Source organism: Thalassophryne amazonica, chromosome 7 (assembly GCF_902500255.1).
Source record: "Thalassophryne amazonica chromosome 7, fThaAma1.1, whole genome shotgun sequence".
In the NCBI taxonomy this organism is placed as follows: domain Eukaryota; kingdom Metazoa; phylum Chordata; class Actinopteri; order Batrachoidiformes; family Batrachoididae; genus Thalassophryne; species Thalassophryne amazonica.
The window spans coordinates 122,208,334-122,226,902 of record NC_047109.1 but is presented as its reverse complement, the minus strand read 5'-3'; the positions used below and the strand labels follow the sequence as shown (position 1 = coordinate 122,226,902).

The 18,569-nt window shown below is 42.4% G+C and overlaps 1 protein-coding gene across 1 annotated transcript in view; it reads left to right on the top strand.

Moving 5' to 3' along the window:
• The window catches only part of klhl32 (kelch-like family member 32), a 38,270-nt gene that overhangs the window by 15,954 nt on the left and 3,747 nt on the right, over positions 1-18,569 (top strand). Inside the window, 2 exon segments of the mRNA XM_034173696.1 lie at positions 3,060-3,086; positions 3,088-3,306. Coding sequence (XP_034029587.1) covers positions 3,060-3,086; positions 3,088-3,306 — 246 coding nt within the window.

Below are 18,569 nucleotides of genomic sequence, written 5' to 3'. Positions count from 1 at the left end.
AAATCCTCCCAAATGCCAGTGAGACAGGACCCTAAGTTGTTGTTGTTGTCCATTCCGCTGCTCCTGTTTGTTCGGGGTCGCCACAGCGGATACAACCAGACCTGCATTGGTATTTGGCGCAAGTTTTACGCTGGATGCCCTTCCTGACGCAACTCCAGTTTTACCTGGAGAAACACACACAGCTGCTGGTGTTCCAAAGAGGTCTCCCATCCAAGTACTGACTAGGTCCTGTTAATGTCAATATTATTTGTATAGCACATTTTCGACAACAGCAGCTGCCCAAAGTGCTTCACATGTTAAAAAAAACAATATCGAAACATTACTAACAATATTACAAAAACTTGGCAATTAAAATCCAAATAAACAAAAGACAAGTAAAAACAGACACATACAGCTTATTCTGTATTAAAAGCCAAAGCAAAAAGGTAAGTTTTAAGAGCAGATTTAAAAGTCTCTAGAGTTGGAGCAGCTCTGATGTGTAAAGACAAACTGTTCCAATGTTTGGGTGCAGCCACCGAAAATATCAGAGCAGTCCTGGACTGCTTAGCTGCTGATATCTGATGGGATCTGGCTGACACAGAACAGACCGGCGGCCCGCTTACTCCAATTAAGGGTATATATATATATATATATATATATATATATATAAGATCTAAAACTTTTTCCACATACACAATATCACCATTTCCCTCAAATATTGTTCACAAACCAGTCTAAATCTGTGATAGTGAGCACTTCTCCTTTGCTGAGATAATCCATCCCACCTCACAGATGTGCCATATCAAGATGCTGATTAGACACCATGATTAGTGCACAGGTGTGCCTTAGACTGCCCACAATAAAAGGTCACTCTGAAAGGTGCAGTTTTATCACACAGCACAATGCCACAGATGTCGCAAGATTTGACGGAGCATGCAGTTGGCATGCTGACAGCAGGAATGTCAACCAGAGCTGTTGCTCGTGTATTGAATGTTCATTTCTCTACCATAAGCTGTCTCCAAAGGCATTTCAGAGAATTTGGCAGGACATCCAACCAGCCTCACAACCGCAGACCACGTGTAACCATACCAGCCCAGGACCTCCACATCCAGCATGTTCACCTCCAAGATTGTCTGAGACCAGCCACTCGGACAGCTGCTGAAACAATCGGTTTGCATAACCAAAGAATTTCTGCACAAACTGTCAGAAACCGTCTCAGCGAAGCTCATCTGCATGCTCGTCGTCCTCATCGAGGTCTCGACCTGACTCCAGTTCGTCGTCGTAACCGACTTCAGTGGGCAAATGATCATATTCACTGGCGTTTGGCACGTTGGAGAGGTGTTCTCTTCACGGATGAATCCCGGTTCACACTGTTCAGGGCAGATGGCAGACAGCGTGTGTGGCGTCGTGTGGGTGAGCGTTTTCTGATGTCAATGTTGTGGATCGAGTGGCCCATGGTGGCGGTGGGGTTATGGTCATGGTATGGGCAGGCGTCTGTTATGGATGAAGAACACAGGTGCATTTTATTGATGGCATTTTGAATGCACAGAGATACCGTGACGAGATCCTGAGGCCCATTGGTGTGCCATACATCCAAGAACATCACCTCATGTTGCAGCAGGATAATGCACGGCCCCATGTTGCAAGGATGTGTACACAATTCTTGGAAGCTGAAAATGTCCCAGTTCTTGCATGGCCAGCATACTCACTGGACATATCACCCATTGAGCATGTTTGGGATGCTCTGGACCGGCGTATACGACAGCGTGTACCATTTCCTGCTAATATCCAGCAACTTCGCACAGCCATTGAAGAGGAGTGGACCAACATTCCACAGGCCACAATTGACAACCTGATCAACTCTATGCGAAGGAGATGTGTTGCACTGCATGAGGCAAATGGTGGTCACACCAGATACTGACTGGTATCCCCCCCAATAAAACAAAACTGCACCTTTCAGAGTGGCCTTTTATTGTGGGCAGTCTAAGGCACACCTGTGAGGTGGGATGGATTATCTCAGCAAAGGAGAAGTGCTCACTATCACAGATTTAGACTGGTTTGTGAACAATATTTGAGGGAAATGGTGATATTGTGTATGTTGAAAAAGTTTTAGATCTTTGAGTTCATCTCATACAAAATGGGAGCAAAACCAAAAGTGTTGCGTTTATATTTTTGTTGTGTGTATATATATATATATATATATATATATAACATTTTAATACTTTCCCAGACTATTTGAATCATCTGTAAGGTATTTCATCTGGAAATGCAGGTTTATAAGCACTAACTGCCACTAGGTGGCAGTCTTATTCCACAAGTATCACCTGCCTCTCAGTGTTTTGACAATCACATATTTATTATCTTTCAAATTTGAAAATACGTCATATTAACATGTGCATATGTGTGAACGTTTATGTCCATTTACAAGAGAGACACTCACCTTTTTAATAGTGTTTACATACTGATAAAATGAAAAAAAAAATCATGATGGACCCCCGGTGACCCTTGATTGGAGTAAGCGGGTACAGAAAATGAATGACTGAATGATAGAATTATGATGAGTTCAACTTATACCTAAGAATCAATGTCATGCAGACTGTAAGGAATGAAATGACGAGATGACGTGCAGGTTCACGTTGATAGACTACATTCCTTTTAAAGCTGGGGTTTGAAGCTGGTGGCCTGATGGCGGGGTAATCAAACATGGCCTGAATGATATTGTTCCTTCTGCACGTGGAAATGCACACGTCAGTACTGGATGATTTATGATTTTATTGTGCTCAGCAGTTTGGTGGATGTGTCAGTTTGCATCACCTGTTCTCAGCATTATTTCATATTTTGGTGCTGATTGATGTGGATGGATCTTGTCAGTGGATATATTATTATTTTTTGACCTTGAGTACAACTTTGATGCAGCACCACCTTGGGAACATTATGTACCAGTCTGATCCAAAGCAGTCCATCAAAGAAAAAGAAGCATAGCATTGTGTGATTTTTTTTTTTTTTTTTTTAATTGTGGATGACAGATTTTTAAAAAACTTTCCAGCTTTGCTCACTGTGGTGTACTTTTGGGGTCACAGCTGTTATTGGGTACATTTCTCGTGCTGACAGGAACTGAGCAGCGTGAACTACCTGGAACTGTACCGTGTGTCCGACCTGTTCCACCTGCCTGCCATAGAGGAGACCGTGGTGGACTTCCTGATGGAGCAGTTCTCTGAGCTGAGCCAGAACCAGCAGGACGAGGGCCTGTAGCTCCCCTACCGCCTCCTCAGGGAGGTGCTGAAGAGCAACCGCCTCACCTCCCTCAGTGAAAATGAGATATGGAAGGTACTGGATATGTGTGCATGGGTACGAGCAAAAGAGGCAATCTGGCGTGAAGGAATTTTTTAAATGATGTTTTTGCAAAATTGAATATATGATTTGCCTGAGAGGATAGTTTAGAGGTTACGTGATCGCCTTTCAGTTGCAAATATTGGGTAACAGATTTTGATGAACTGAATACATTTTGCTCCAATTCAGGGTCGGGGGGTTCGGTGGGCTGGAGCCTATCCCAACTGTCATAGGGCGTGAGTCCGGGTTCATCTTTGACAGGACAACAGTCTGTCACAGGGCACATTTCAGTATTGATCTAAATTAATTTAGGATCTTCGTTTCATGACATCACAAATAAATGACAGCAGTAAAACTCCGCCCTCTTGTGTCAGGATGTGGAAGTTAAAGATGATTTCATTTTCTGTGAATTTTAGAAAAACAAAAAACCTAAATATTTCAAGGTTGTAAATGTCAAACTTGTATTTCTGCAGTGACATTTATGTCTCTGGGTCCTCAGTCTTTGAGCTCGAGAGACACCTGATAAGAACATAAGGAGTCATAGGTGTTTGGTGATCCTGATATCTTGAAAGTCCAAATCTTTAGGGTCCTGGTGGTCCCTGTTTTACAGTATGTTTGTGAGACTTGGATGCTACCTAGTGACCTAAGACAATGACATGATGTCTTTGGCTCCAAGGGTCGATGAGCACTGCTGGAGGGAGCTTGTGCCAAACAAGCAGGTACTTAGGGAGATAAAGAAGAGTATCATTTACATTGTGAGGGAGTGTCGGCTACAACACGAGTTTCTCTGGGTATCATCCAGCATGTAGGTGCCTCAGTGTTGTGGAATCCATCAACTGGTAAAGACCAGGGGTGTCATGCTTCTGTCCTGTTTGGGTTCCTGTCTTCGTCCCCTTTTTTTTCCTTCAGTTTAGCCCATTCTTGACTTTGTTTTCATTCTTGTCTGGTTCTGATTATTCATGTTCATGTAGTATTCTGTGTCCCGGGTTTTGGTTCTTTATTGTATTCTTGGTTCTCATGTATTGCATTTTCAGTTTAGTCATTTATTGCTTTTCTTTCGGTATTCTTGAGTCACTAGTGTCATTCTTGGTTATCTTTTATTTTATTTGTCATGTATCTATTGGTTTTAGTGTTTCACATTCTTTACATTATGCTTTAGTCTCAGGTTTTGCTTATTGTTTATCTTTGTTTCATATCTGATTAGGTTCTGTTTGTGATTTATTGTATTCTCTGTTTTAGTTATTTTGTATTCTCATTGTATTTATTTCTATATTTTATTCAGTGTCAGTTCTGTTCCAGTTTTATTATTATTGATCTCCTGGTTTTCCACTTTGATTAGTCACATTATTTCCTAGTTTTTTCCCCTTTTGTTTTGCTCACATTTTAGCACGTCTCATTTTCCTCTGGTAATTTTCCAGTCACGTAGGTCTTCTGATTCGTCTGCATTGCGTCTTCCTCCTTCACTCTCCTGCACCTGTTCCTCATCTGTCAGCCACGCCCCCCACTCCAGATCCTTCGTCTTCACGTGCACCTTGTTTTCCCGTCACTGTCTTCCTTATTTAAACTGTCTGTTCACTCCCTCATTGCTCGTTTGTTGATGATGTCCATCACTAACCAGTGCTTCGTCTCATCCTGTTTTTGCTCGAGCCGTGTTTTGATTCTGCTCTGTTTACCGGATCCTGTTTTTGCCTCAGCTCTAAAAATCCAGTTTGCTCGTGTACTGACCCTGCTTGTTTTTGACCACGTCCTCTGTCTCGCCCCCGCCTGGTACTTTTGCTCCGCGGACTGCCTTCCTGTTACCGAACCTCTGCTTGTAATAAAGACCAGCATTTTTACTCAGACATCCAGTTTGAGAGCCTGCATTTGTGTCCAGCTTCTGCCTGTGCCTTGCCTCCCTTCGCTCAGCCTGACATGGGCTATGCCCATTTTACACCTGGCTACAGCAGCTGGGAATGGAATCTACCTAGATCTTTGCCATTCAGGACTCAAGGCAGCTCCGCAGTGAGGTGGATACAGCAACTGAAGCACCAGTGGATCCTCCCAGACCTGATCCATCGGATTTTTCAAATATATTTAATTACAGTGATATAAAAATGCTGAAAAAGACTTAAAAAACAAACAAAAGATTCACTTTTTAATAAAAAAAAATGGTAAAGTATTTTTTGCTTTAATAGAAAATAGAGTAGTAGTAGCAGTAGTAATAGTAGTAGAAGTGGTCATTTCACCAGGGCAGTGTAGTGGTCAAGCATTGAATACACTTTCAAAACAAAAGCTTCATGGCACAAGACCAAACCTGTCTATTCTCCATGTAAAGTGGCATCCAGCATTTAATCACAGCTGATCTGCTGGCGACTTCAAGCAAAGGGAGACGCTGAAAGAATTTACAGTCGTCTCACTTTTCGTGTTCGTGAAAGCAACTTTGATGAGACATGAACTTTTGAACTTGAACTTATTTATTTTGGCACAAAAACTCGACAATAACAAAAACTGATACACAAGACAATTCCACAGTGATATGTGTGACCAAAAAGGTCACACACGGTGCAAGTTGGACTGTTTGGAGGTATGCACTCTAATGCATGCCCTTCTGGTCATAATGAATGCATGATTCATACACGTGATGGAGCGTGCACGGAGTGAAGGGACGGTGCACGGTGAGACTGCTGTTTGACTGTTCATTTGCACCAATCAGCCCCCCCTCCCCTGTTCTCTCCTTCTCTGCTGTGATTAGGCCCACCATGGTTCCATCAGGGCCCCAATCCCCCAGCTGTCACTCGGCCGCCCGTCTGATTGAAAACAATCAGGCCTCTGATGGCACAATTACCCCGACCCCTTAGCCAGCCGCCGCCGCCGTAATCAGCCTCTGATTAGGCTGCTTTGGGCCTCCTTCACTTCGCCCACAAGGTTAATTTTGGCATCAGACGGAAGTAAATGGCAAGCGGGCGCTGCTGTCCAAAAGGGGTGGGGGCAAAGAGGAGTGGGCACACCAAAACTGGACGGCTATCGCCGGGCTGTCAATCACCGTCGCTCAGAGTTTTCTTTGCGTCTCTCACACTCTGGAAATCACATTTTCTTTGTTTTTTTCCCCTCACTTGCTCTTCTTTCTCACCATCCTTTGCCTCTCTGATGCTGCTCTCTGGCTCTCTCTCAGTCACACACACGCACGCAGAGGGGAAGGAGCTGATTTATTCTGTGCCTTGAGGAAGTTGTGTGATGCAGCGTGACCTTCACAGTCGGCTGCAGGATTGTGCACGTGCAAAGTGCATGCATGCATAAACACACACTGTCACTTCATAGATGTGAGGAGAGCGGCGAGTGGGGTGGGAGGTGCAAAAGAGAAAAGGTGGAGCGAGGCACTGACATAAGAGAGTTCTGACTTGCAGATTCACACCTTTAAAATGGAGTGGAAGCAGATGAAAGAAAAATGGTTTTACCTGCGTTACCTTTTGTTTGGGTGGTGGAGGTGCAACCCCTCCTCCAGTCGCTGACCAAAAGTGTGATAAAATATGGGAAAGGTTTTGGATAAACAAATGCTGATTGATGATCACTGCTGCAGTCAGGGGGCATGTGGCCGTCACCCCGGGTTCTCCGCACCGAGGCGCCTCGGTGCTGGATGACGCTCAGAGAAACGAGCCATGTGGCCAAAATGTTGTAGATGGCGTTCCCTTACAAGGAAAGTGATGCCCCTCATCTCAGGCTCCCTAAGTCACTGCTCGCTGGACACATTCCTGCTGTACCAAAGGATCCTCCAAAGAGACCTGGTAGCAAAGACATCCAGTTGGTGTCTTATTTATTTTATTTACTTATTGTTTATTTGATGAGGACAATGCACATTAATGAACACTTTGTACATTTTCATGCCTTAGTGTAAATATGCCAGATTTAGCTAAAAGCTACTTTCCATCTGTAGTCCTCAAACACACAGCAAACAATTACAATAAATAAATTAAAACATGAGATTATGTACATCTCACCTGTGTTGACAGTTACTGGTTAGTGTCCAGGTTTCTCAACCATACAGTAAGACAGGAAGCATCAGGACATAAACCACTTGTCCTTCATCCTCACCATTACCAAACACTTCATGAGTCCTTTAACTCTTCCCAGGTGTCTCTGAGTACAGAGACACACGTACAATATGTGGGGATAACTGAACATCAAATCAAATCAAATTAATTTTATTTATATAGCGCCAAATCACAACAAATAGTTGCCCCAAGGCGCTTACAACTTACATCTCTACATATTTAACACATTTAATTACAATCTGTCTTTTTGAGTTATGTTTTGCAAACAAACTCCTTTATGAATTAAAAAGTACTGTATTTAACATACTGTATGTATCACAACTTTTTGTTGGAGCCTAAATGTAATTTTAGTTCAGCAATATTTGGACAATAATTGAAGTTCATGGCTATTTATGTTTACTCTGTTAAATAAGGACTATTTGCAGTATTGACAGCACGTAATTGAGGAATATTTAATTCGTTGCACTTAAAATGTGTGTGGATAATTTGTATTGCTTGAGAGTTGATCTGTATTCCTTCTTCTTCTTCTTCTTCTTTCGGCTGTTCCCGTTAGGGGTCGCCACAGCAGATCAATCGTTTCCATCTCACCCTGTCCTCTGTATCTTCCTCTGTCACACCAACCACCTGCATGTCCTCTCTCAGCACATCCATAAACCTCCTCTTTGGTCTCCCTCTTCTCCTCCTGCCTGGTGGCTCCATCCTCAGCATCCTTCTTCCTATATACCCTGGGTCCCTCCTCTGCACATGTCCAAACCATCTCAATCTCGCCTCTCTGACTTTGTCTCCAAACCGTCCCACCTGAGCTGTCCCTCTGATATGTTCATTCCTAATCTTGTCCATTCTTGTCACTCCCAAAGAGAATCTCAACATCTTCAGCTCTGCCACCTCCAGCTCTGCCTCCTGTCTTTTTGTTAGTGCCACCGTCTCTAAACCATACAACATAGCTGGTCTCACTACTGTTTTGTAAACTTTCTCCTTCACTCTTGCTGATATTCTTCGGTCACAAATCACTCCTGCCACCTTTCTCCACCCACTCCACCCTGCCTGCACTCTCTTCTTCACCTCTCTACCACACTCTCCATTACTTTGGACAGTTGACCCCAAATATTTAAACTCATCTACTTTCACCACTTCTACTCCTTGTAACTGCACTATTCCACTGGGCTCCCTCTCATTCACACACATGGACTCAGTCTTGCTTCTACTGACTTTCATTCCCCTTCTCTCCAAAGCATATCTCCACTTCTCCAGACTAAACTCAACTTGCTCTCTACTCTCACTACAGATCACAATGTCATCTGCAAACATCATAGTCCATGGGGACTCCTGTCTGATCTCATCTGGCAACCTGTCCATCACCACTGCAAACAAGAAAGGACTCAGAGCTGATCCTTGGTGTAATCCCACCTCCACCTTGAATGAGTCTGTCATTCCGACTGCGCATCTCACCGCTGTCACACTATTCTTGTACATGTCCTGCACTACCCTAACATACTTCTCTGCCACTCCAGACTTCCTCATACAATACCACAACTCTTCTCTTGGCACCCTATCATAAGCTTTTTCTAAGTCCACAAACACACAATGTAACTCTTTCTGTCCTTCTCTGTACTTCAACAGTATTCTCAGAGCAAACATTGCATCTGTAGTGCTCTTTCTTGGCATGAAACCATATTGCTGCTCACAGATCTTCACCTGTTTTCTAAGCCTAGCTTCTACTACTTTTTCCCATAACTTCATGCTGTGGCTGATCAGCTTTATGCCTCTGTAGTTACTGCAGCTCTGCACATCACCCTTGTTCTTGAAAATAGGAACCAGCACACTTCGTCTCCACTCCTCAGGCATCCTCTCACTTTCCCAGATTTTATTAAACAATCTGGTTAGAAACTCTACTGCCATCTCTCCTAGACATTTCCATGCCTCCATTGGAATGTCATCTGGACCAACTGCCTTTCCACTCTTCATCCTCTTCATAGCAGCCCTCACTTATTCCTTGCTAATCTCTTGTACTTCCTGACTTACTCTCACCACATCATCAAGCCTTTTCTCTCGCTCATTTTCTTTATTCATCAACTCTTCAAAATATTCCCTCCACCTTCTCAGCACACACTCCTCACTTGTCAGCACATTACCATGTGCATCTTTTACCACCCTAACCTGATGCACATCCTTTCCAGCTCTGTCCCTTTGTCTGGCCAATCTTTACAAGTCCTTTTCTCCTTCCTTACTATTCAACTTCTTGTACAGCTCGCAATATGCCTTTTCCTTTGCTTTTGCCACTTCTCTTCTCGCCTTACGCTGCATCTCCTTGTACTCCTGTCTACTTTCTTCATCTCTCCGACTATCCCAAAACTTTTTCACCAACCTCTTTCTCCTTATGCTTTCCTGGACCTCTTCATTCCACCACCAAGTCTCCTTGTCTTCCTTCCACTGTCCAGATGTCATACCCAGTACTGCCCTAGCTGTCTCCCTCACCACATCTGCAGTACGTTTCCAGTTGTCCAAAATTGCTTCCCCTCCAACCAGTGCTTCTCTCACCTGCTCACTAAATTTCACACAACAGTCTTCCTCCTTCAGCTTCCACCATCTGATCCTTTGTTGAGCTCTCACTCTCTTCTTCTTCTTTATCTCTAAAGTCATCCTACAAACAACCATCCTATGCTGTCTAGTGACACTCTCTCCTGCCACCACCTTACAGTCTGATTTCTTTTAATCAATCAATCAATCAACTTTTTTCTTATATAGCGCCAAATCACAACAAACAGTTGCCCCAAGGCGCTCCATATTGTAAGGCAAGGCCATACAATAATTATGAAAAACCCCAACGGTCAAAACGACCCCCTATGAGCAAGCACTTGGCCACAGTGGGAAGGAAAAACTCCCTTTTAACAGGAAGAAACCTCCAGCAGAACCAGGCTCAGGGAGGGGCAGTCTTCTGCTGAGACTGGTTGGGGCTGAGGGAAAAAAACAGGAAAAAGACATGCCGTGAAGGGGGGCAGAGATCGATCACTAATGATTAAATGCAGAGTGATGCATACGGAGCAAAAAGAGAAAGAAACAGTGCATCATGGGAAACCCCCCCACAATCTACGTCTAAAGCAGCATAACTAAGGGATGGTTCAGGGTCACCCGATCCAGCCCTAACTATAAGCCTTAGCGAAAAGGAAAGTTTTAAGCCTAATCTTAAAAGTAGAGAGGGTATCTGTCGCCCTGATCTGAATTGGGAGCTGGTTCCACAGGAGAGGAGCCTGAAAGCTGAAGGCTCTGCCTCCCATTCTACTCTTACAAACCCTAGGAACTACAAGTAAGCCCGCAGTCTGAGAGCGAAGCGCTCTAATGGGGTAATATGGTACTACGAGGTCCCTAAGATAAGATGGGACCTGATTATTCAAAACCTTATAAGTAAGAAGAAGAATTTTAAATTCTATTCTAGAATTAACAGGAAGCCAATGAAGAGAGGCCAACACGGGTGAGATATGCTCTCTCCTGCTAGTCCCCGTCAGTACTCTAGCTGCAGCATTCTGAACCAACTGAAGGCTTTTTAGGGAACTTTTAGGACAACCTGATAATAATGAATTACAATAGTCCAGCCTAGAGAAAATAAATGCATGAATTAGTTTTTCAGCATCACTCTGAGACAAGACCTTTCTGATTTTAGAGATATTGCGTAAATGCAAAAAGGCAGTCCTACATATTTGTTTAATATGCGCTTTGAATGACATATCCTGATCAAAAATGACTCCAAGATTTCTCACAGTATTACTAGAGATCAGGGAAATGCCATCCAGAGTAACGATCTGGTTAGACACCATGCTTCTAAGATTTGTGGGGCCAAGTACAATAACTTCAGTTTTATCTGAGTTTAAAAGCAGGAAATTAGAGGTCATCCATGTCTTTATGTCTGTAAGACAATCCTGCAGTTTAGCTAATTGGTGTGTATCCTCTGGCTTCATGGATAGATAAAGCTGGGTATCATCTGCGTAACAATGAAAATTTAAGCAATACTGTAATAATACTGCCTAAGGGAAGCATGTATAAAGTGAATAAAATTGGTCCTAGCACAGAACCTTGTGGAACTCCATAATTAACTTTAGTCTGTGAAGAAGATTCCCCATTTACATGAACAAACTGTAATCTATTAGACAAATATGATTCAAACCACCGCAGCGCAGTGCCTTTTATGACATGCTCTAATCTCTGTAATAAAATTTTATGGTCAACAGTATCAAAAGCAGCACTGAGGTCCAACAGAACAAGCACAGAGATAAGTCCACTGTCCGAAGCCATAAGAACATAATTTGTAACCTTCACTAATGCTGTTTCTGTACTATGATGAATTCTAAAACCTGACAAACTCTTCAAATAGACCATTCCTCTGCAGGTGATCAGTTAGCTGTTTTACAACTACCCTCTCAAGAATCTTTGAGAGAAAAGGAAGGTTGGAGATTGGCCTATAATTAGCTAAGATAGCTGGGTCAAGTGATGGCTTTTTAAGCAATGGTTTAATTACTGCCACCTTAAAGGCCTGTGGTACATAACCAACTAACAAAGATAGATTGATCATATTTAAGATTGAAGCATTAAATAATGGTAGGACTTCCTTGAGCAGCCTGGCAGGAATGGGGTCTAATAAACATGTTGATGGTTTGGATGAAGTAACTAATGAAAATAACTCACACAGAACAATCGGAGAGAAAGAGTCTAACCAAATACCGGCATCACTGAAAGCAGCCAAAGATAACGATACATCTTTGGGATGGTTATGAGTAATTTTTTCTCTAATAGTCAAAATTTTGTTAGCAAAGAAAGTCATGAAGTCATTACTAGTTAAAGTTAATGGAATACTCAGCTCAATAGAGCTCTGACTCTTTGTCAGCCTGGCTACAGTGCTGAAAAGAAACCTGGGGTTATTCTTATTTTCTTCAATTAGTGATGAGTAGAAAGATGTCCTAGCTTTACGGAGGGCTTTTTTATAGAGCAACAAACTCTTTTTCCAGGCTAAGTGAAGATCTTCTAAATTAGTGAGACGCCATTTCCTCTCCAACTTACGGGTTATCTGCTTTAAGCTACGAGTTTGTGAGTTATACCACGGAGTCAGACACTTCTGATTTAAAGCTCTCTTTTTCAGAGGAGCTACAGCATCCAAAGTTGTCTTCAAAGAGGATGTAAAACTATTGACGAGATACTCTAACTCCCTTACAGAGTTTAGGTAGCTACTCTGCTCTGTGTTGGTATATGACATTAGAGAACATAAAGAAGGAATCATATCCTTAAACCTAGTTACAGCGCTTTCTGAAAGACTTCTAGTGTAATGAAACTTATTCCCCACTGCAGGGTAGTCCATCAGGGTAAATGTAAATGTTATTAAAAAATGATCAGACAAAAGGGAGTTTTCAGGGAATACTGTTAAGTCTTCTATTTCCATACCATAAGTCAGAACAAGATCTAAGATATGATTAAAGTGGTGGGTGGACTCATTTACTTTTTGAGCAAAGCCGATAGAGTCTAATAATAGATTAAATGCAGTGTTGAGGCTGTCATTCTCAGCATCTGTGTGGATGTTAAAATCGCCCACTATAATGATCTTATCTGAGCTAAGCACTAAGTCAGACAAAAGGTCTGAAAATTCACAGAGAAACTCACAGTAACGACCAGGTGGACGATAGATAATAAATAAAACTGGTTTGTGGGACTTCCAATTTGGATGGACAAGACTAAGAGACAAGCTTTCAAATGAATTAAAGCTCTGTCTAGGTTTTTGATTAATTAATAAGCTGGAATGGAAGATTGCTGCTAATCCTCCGCCCCGGCCCGTGCTACGAGCATTCTGACAGTTAGTGTGACTCGGGGGTGTTGACTCATTTAAACTAACATATTCATCCTGCTGTAACCAGGTTTCTGTTAGGCAGAATAAATCAATACGTTGATCAATTATTATATCATTTACCAACAGGGACTTAGAAGAGAGAGACCTAATGTTTAATAGACCACATTTAACTGTTTTAGTCTGTGGTGTAGTTGAAGGTGCTATATTATTTTTTCTTTTTGAATTTTTATGCTTAAATAGATTTTTGCTGGTTATTGGTGGTCTGGGAGCAGGCACCGTCTCTACGGGGATGGGGTAATGAGGGGATGGCAGGGGGAGAGAAGCTGCAGAGAGGTGTATAAGACCACAGCTCTGCCTCCTGGTCCCAACGCTGGACAGTCACAGTTTGGAGGATCCAAGAAAATTGGCCAGATTTCTAGAAATGAGAGTTGCTCCATCTAAAGTGGGATGGATGCCGTCTCTCCTAACAAGACCAGGTTTTCCCCAGAAGCTTTGCCAATTAACAATGAAGCCCACCTCATTTTTTGGACACCACTCAGACAGCCAGCAATTCAAGGAGAACATGCGGCTAAACATGTCACTCCCGGTCTGATTGGGGAGGGGCCCAGAGAAAACAACAGAGTCCGACATTGTTTTTGCAAAGTTACACACCGATTTAATGTTAATTTTAGTGACCTCCGATTGGCGTAACCGAGTGTCATTACTGCCGACGTGAATTACAATCTTACCAAATTTACGCTTAGCCTTAGCCAGCAATTTCAAATGTCCTTCGATGTCGCCTGCTCTGGCCCCCGGAAGACAATTGACAATGGTTGCTGGTGTCGCTAACTTCACATTTCTCAAAACAGAGTCGCCAATAACCAGAGTTTGATCCTCGGCGAGTGTATCGTCGAGTGGGGAAAAACGGTTAGAGATGTGAACGGGTTGACGGTGTACACGGGGCTTCTGTTTAGGGCTACGCTTCCTCCTCACAGTCACCCAGTCAGCCTGCTTTCCCGACTGCCCGGGATCTGCCAGGGGGGAACTAACGGCGGCTAAGCTACCTTGGTCCGCACCGACTACAGGGGCCTGGCTAGCTGTAGAATTTTCCACGGTGCGGAGCCGAGTCTCCAATTCGCCCAGCCTGGCCTCCAAAGCTACGAATAAGCTGCACTTATTACAAGTACCGTTACTGCTAAAGGAGGCCGAGGAATAACTAAACATTTCACACCCAGAGCAGAAAAGTACGGGAGAGACAGGAGAAGCCGCCATGCTAAATCGGCTAAGAGCTAGTAGCTACGCAACCTATCGGATTCCTAAAAACACACAAAGTGAATAATGTGTAAATAATTTAGAGGTGATTCAGCAGAAGGAGTGCCCCAATCAAGGCACCAAACAGGCCATGAAGCAGCACAGGCAACGCACGACAACAGCGAACGCACGACAACGGTGCTAAAATAAAATAAAAATCGACTAAACACGCTGTGGAGCAGCACAGATAACGCACGACAACAGTGCTAAAAAAAAAAATAAATAAAAACGAAAGCGTTAGCAAGCTAGCTACCTTGCCAACGCTGATGAAAGTTAGCTGATAAAAGTGCTCCGTCGCGATGTTTCGACCATTAGAGGTCTTCCTTAGGCGTTGGAGCACAGTAAAAAAGTAAAAAAAAAAGTAAAAAGGTAAAAAAGTAAAAAAGTCTTGAAAAAGACTGTTAGTTCAAGTCCAAAGCAGCAGGTAGCAGTCTGTGTAAACAGTCCCAACAGAGAGCCAAAATTCTGATGCAATCTCACTCCGAAGACCAAGTCCACGAGGTTTGCGATTCAATGATCAGACCTTTGCAGCAGCCTTTTAGCTTGCATCTCCTATAAAGAATGTAATCCACCTGTGTGCACCTTCCTCCACTCTTATATCTTACCCTGTGCTCCTCCCTTTTCTTAATGTAGGTGTTCACCACAGCCATTTCCATCCTTTTTGCCACATGAACTACCATCTGTCCTTCCCCATTCCCATCCTTGATACCATATCTACCCATTACTTCCTCATCACCTCTGTTCCCTTCACCAACATGCCCATTGAAGTCTGCTCCTATCACCACTCTTTCATGCTTGGACACACTCTCCACCACCTCATCTAACACACTCCAGAAATCTTCTTTCTCCATCTCACAACCTACCTGTGGGGCATATGTACTGATGATATTCATCATCACCCCTTCAATTTCCAACTTCACACTCATCACCCTGTCAGACACTCTCTTAACCTCCAACACACTTTTAACATACTCTTCCTTTAAAATGACCTCAACACCATTTCTCTTCCTGTCCTCACCATGGTACAACAACTTGTACCCACCGCCGATGCTCCTGCTCTTACTTCCCTTCCACTTGGTCTCTTGCACACACAATATGTCTACCTTTCTCCTCTCCATCATATCAGCCAGCTCTCTCCCTTTACCAGTCATACTACCAACATTCAAAGTCCCCACTCTCATTTCCACCCTTCTAGTTTTCTTCTTCTCCCACTGTTCGTGGCAACGTTTTCCTCCTCTTCTTTGTCGTGTGTGGTATTTTTGTAGTGCCCCTTGTGGCTTTAAGTGGTTGTGCACTTTTACTTAGGTGTGTCTGGTCCATCTTTTAGTCAGGCAGCGTGGAGTGGAGTTGTCTTTTTGTGGACAACTTTGTACCAATTAGTGTTTTGTTTTAATTTTTGAAGTAAAATGTTTCACTGAATTCAGAGGATCCTGTGGAGTTATTTTTTGGTTGTTGTTGTGGATGACAAGGGATGAAGGAACATCGAACTTGGATTATAACATAAATATGAAATGTTTTATGTATGTATCCAAACTCTGTTGTGCCAAAATCAAACGGCTCCACTGGTTTTATTGGATCATACAGAAAGTCAGCGTCCCGACTGTCCACAGTCATCTTGGACCACAGTGTTCTGCACTACGGTATCAGTCCTCTCACACACACTGGCTTCTTGCAGCTAAATAACCTTCCACCAGTCTAAAGTTCAATTAAATCCCTTCTTTGCAACTTGCGCCTGTGGATATTTACAGTCACAGTGTGTATATTAAATTCTCCTGATTATGAAGTGTGTGTGTGTGTGTGTGTATGTGTGTGTGGATGGTCACATTGCTTCAGTCTTTCCACGCTGGCCTGTAGGTGCTAGAATAATAATTCTGATTAACTCGATTGTTTTCTCTTCTCGACATCTACTTTAATTCCTCCGGTGCCGTACCACAGCTGGCTCAGCTCTTCTCAGAATGGTCTTGTGTCCTGGGAGCTGGAGGAGCTGCGTATAACAGACATTTTTCAGAAACCCATTAATTCAGAATCCACGAATATGACAGGTGTGTTTTTGTCTTGCTCTGTTCAGAAGATTGTTAACAGGACGACTGAAAAACTACTGAACCGCACATGGAAACATGGAAATAGAAACTAATAAACTTGATTTGGCAGATTCAGGATATGTAAAAACCCGTGAGACACAGCGTGTCAATGTCAGTGATTTTCAGAATTCGGTGAAACGGTCAAGTGGCTCCTCAAATAAATTCTATTAAATGTTGGGTTTGATTCAGACACAGAACCAAGAGATTAAAAAGAAAAAAAAAATCATTATGCAAGCTGTCTTATTAACAAATAAATTTTAATTAAAGTAATGAACCCTCATTTTTATCAAACAAGGGTCAACACAGAGACCGGGCAGTATTTTTGAATATCAACCCAGAAACAATTAAGTTTTTCACATGAGAAAAAAAAATACATGGTCAATGGTTTCAATATGATCTTCACCAAATGTACAGATATTTTTTACCTCTGCCTACGACGCTGGGTGGAGGTTGTGCTTTCTCCCGTTTGTTTGTGAACAGCTGTGAGACCACAGTTTTTCATATATCGTTCTGATTTTTTTTTTTTTTTTTTTTTTACTGAAGATTCATATCCTGATAGGCAAGAACTGATTCAAGGTCATAGGTCAAAGTCAGGAAAAATCTTGGAATATTGGAAAAAGAACAAATTTTTAAAAATTCAAAACTGACAAAAAAGATCCAATGTCTTTCATACAATCCCTGGCAAAAATGACGGACTCACCAGCCTCAGAGGATGTTCATTCAGTTGTTTAATTTTGTAGAAAAAACTCAGATCACAGACATGACACAAAACTAAAGTCATTTCAAATGGCAACTTTCTGGCTTTAAGAAACACTATAAGAAATCAGGAAAAAAAATTGTGGCAGTCAGTAACGGTTACTTTTTTAGACCAAGCAGAGGAAAAAAAATATGGAATCACTCAATTCTGAGGAATAAATGATGGAATCATAAAAAACAAAAGAACGCTCCAACACATCACTAGTATTTTGTTGCACCACCTCTGGCTTTTCTAACAGCTTGCAGTCTCTGAGGCATGGACTTAATGAGTGACAAACAGTACTCCTCATCAATCTGGCTCCAACTTTCTCTGATTGCTGTTGCCAGATCAGCTTTGCAGGTTGGAGCCTTGTCATGGACCATTTTCTTCTTCCTTTCAATTGATGGGATAAGAAACGTGTCCAAAATATCAACGTAAACTTGTGCATTTATTGATGATGTAATGACAGCCATCTCCCCAGTGCCTTTACCTGACATGCAGCCCCATATCATCAATGACTGTGGAAATTTACATGTTCTCTTCAGGCAGTCATCTTTATAAATCTCATTGGAATGGCACCAAGTAAAAGTTCCAACATCATCACCTTGCCCAATGCAGATTCATCACTGAATATGACTTTCATCCAGTCATCCACAGTCCACAATTGCTTTTCCTTAGCCCATTGTAACCTTGTTTTTTTCTGTTTAGGTGTTAATGATGGCTTTTGTTTAGCTTTTCTGTATGTAAATCCCATTTCCTTTAGGCAGTTTCTTACAGTTCGGTCACAGACGTTGACTCCAGTTTCCTTCCATTCGTTCCTCATTTGTTGTGCATTTTCGATTTTTGAGACATATTGCTTTAAGTTTTCTGTCTTGACGCTTTGATGTCTTCCTTGGTCTACCAGTATGTTTGCCTTTAACAACCTTCCCATGTTTGTATTTGGTCCAGAGTTTAGACACAGCTGACTGAACAACCAACATCTTTTGCAACATTGCGTGATGATTTACCCTCTTTTAAGAGTTTGATAATCCTCTCCTTTGTTTCAATTGACATCTCTCGTGTTGGAGCCATGATTCATGTCAGTCCACTTGGTGCAACAGCTCTCCAAGGTGTGATCACTCCTTTTTAGATGCAGACTAACGAGCAGATCTGATTTGATGCAGGTGTTAGTTTTGGGGATGAACATTTACAGGGTGATTCCATAATTTATTCCTCAGAATTGAGTGAGTCCCTATTTTTTCCCTCTGCTTGGTCTAAAAAAGTAACCGTTACTGTCTGCCACAATTTTTTTTTCTTGA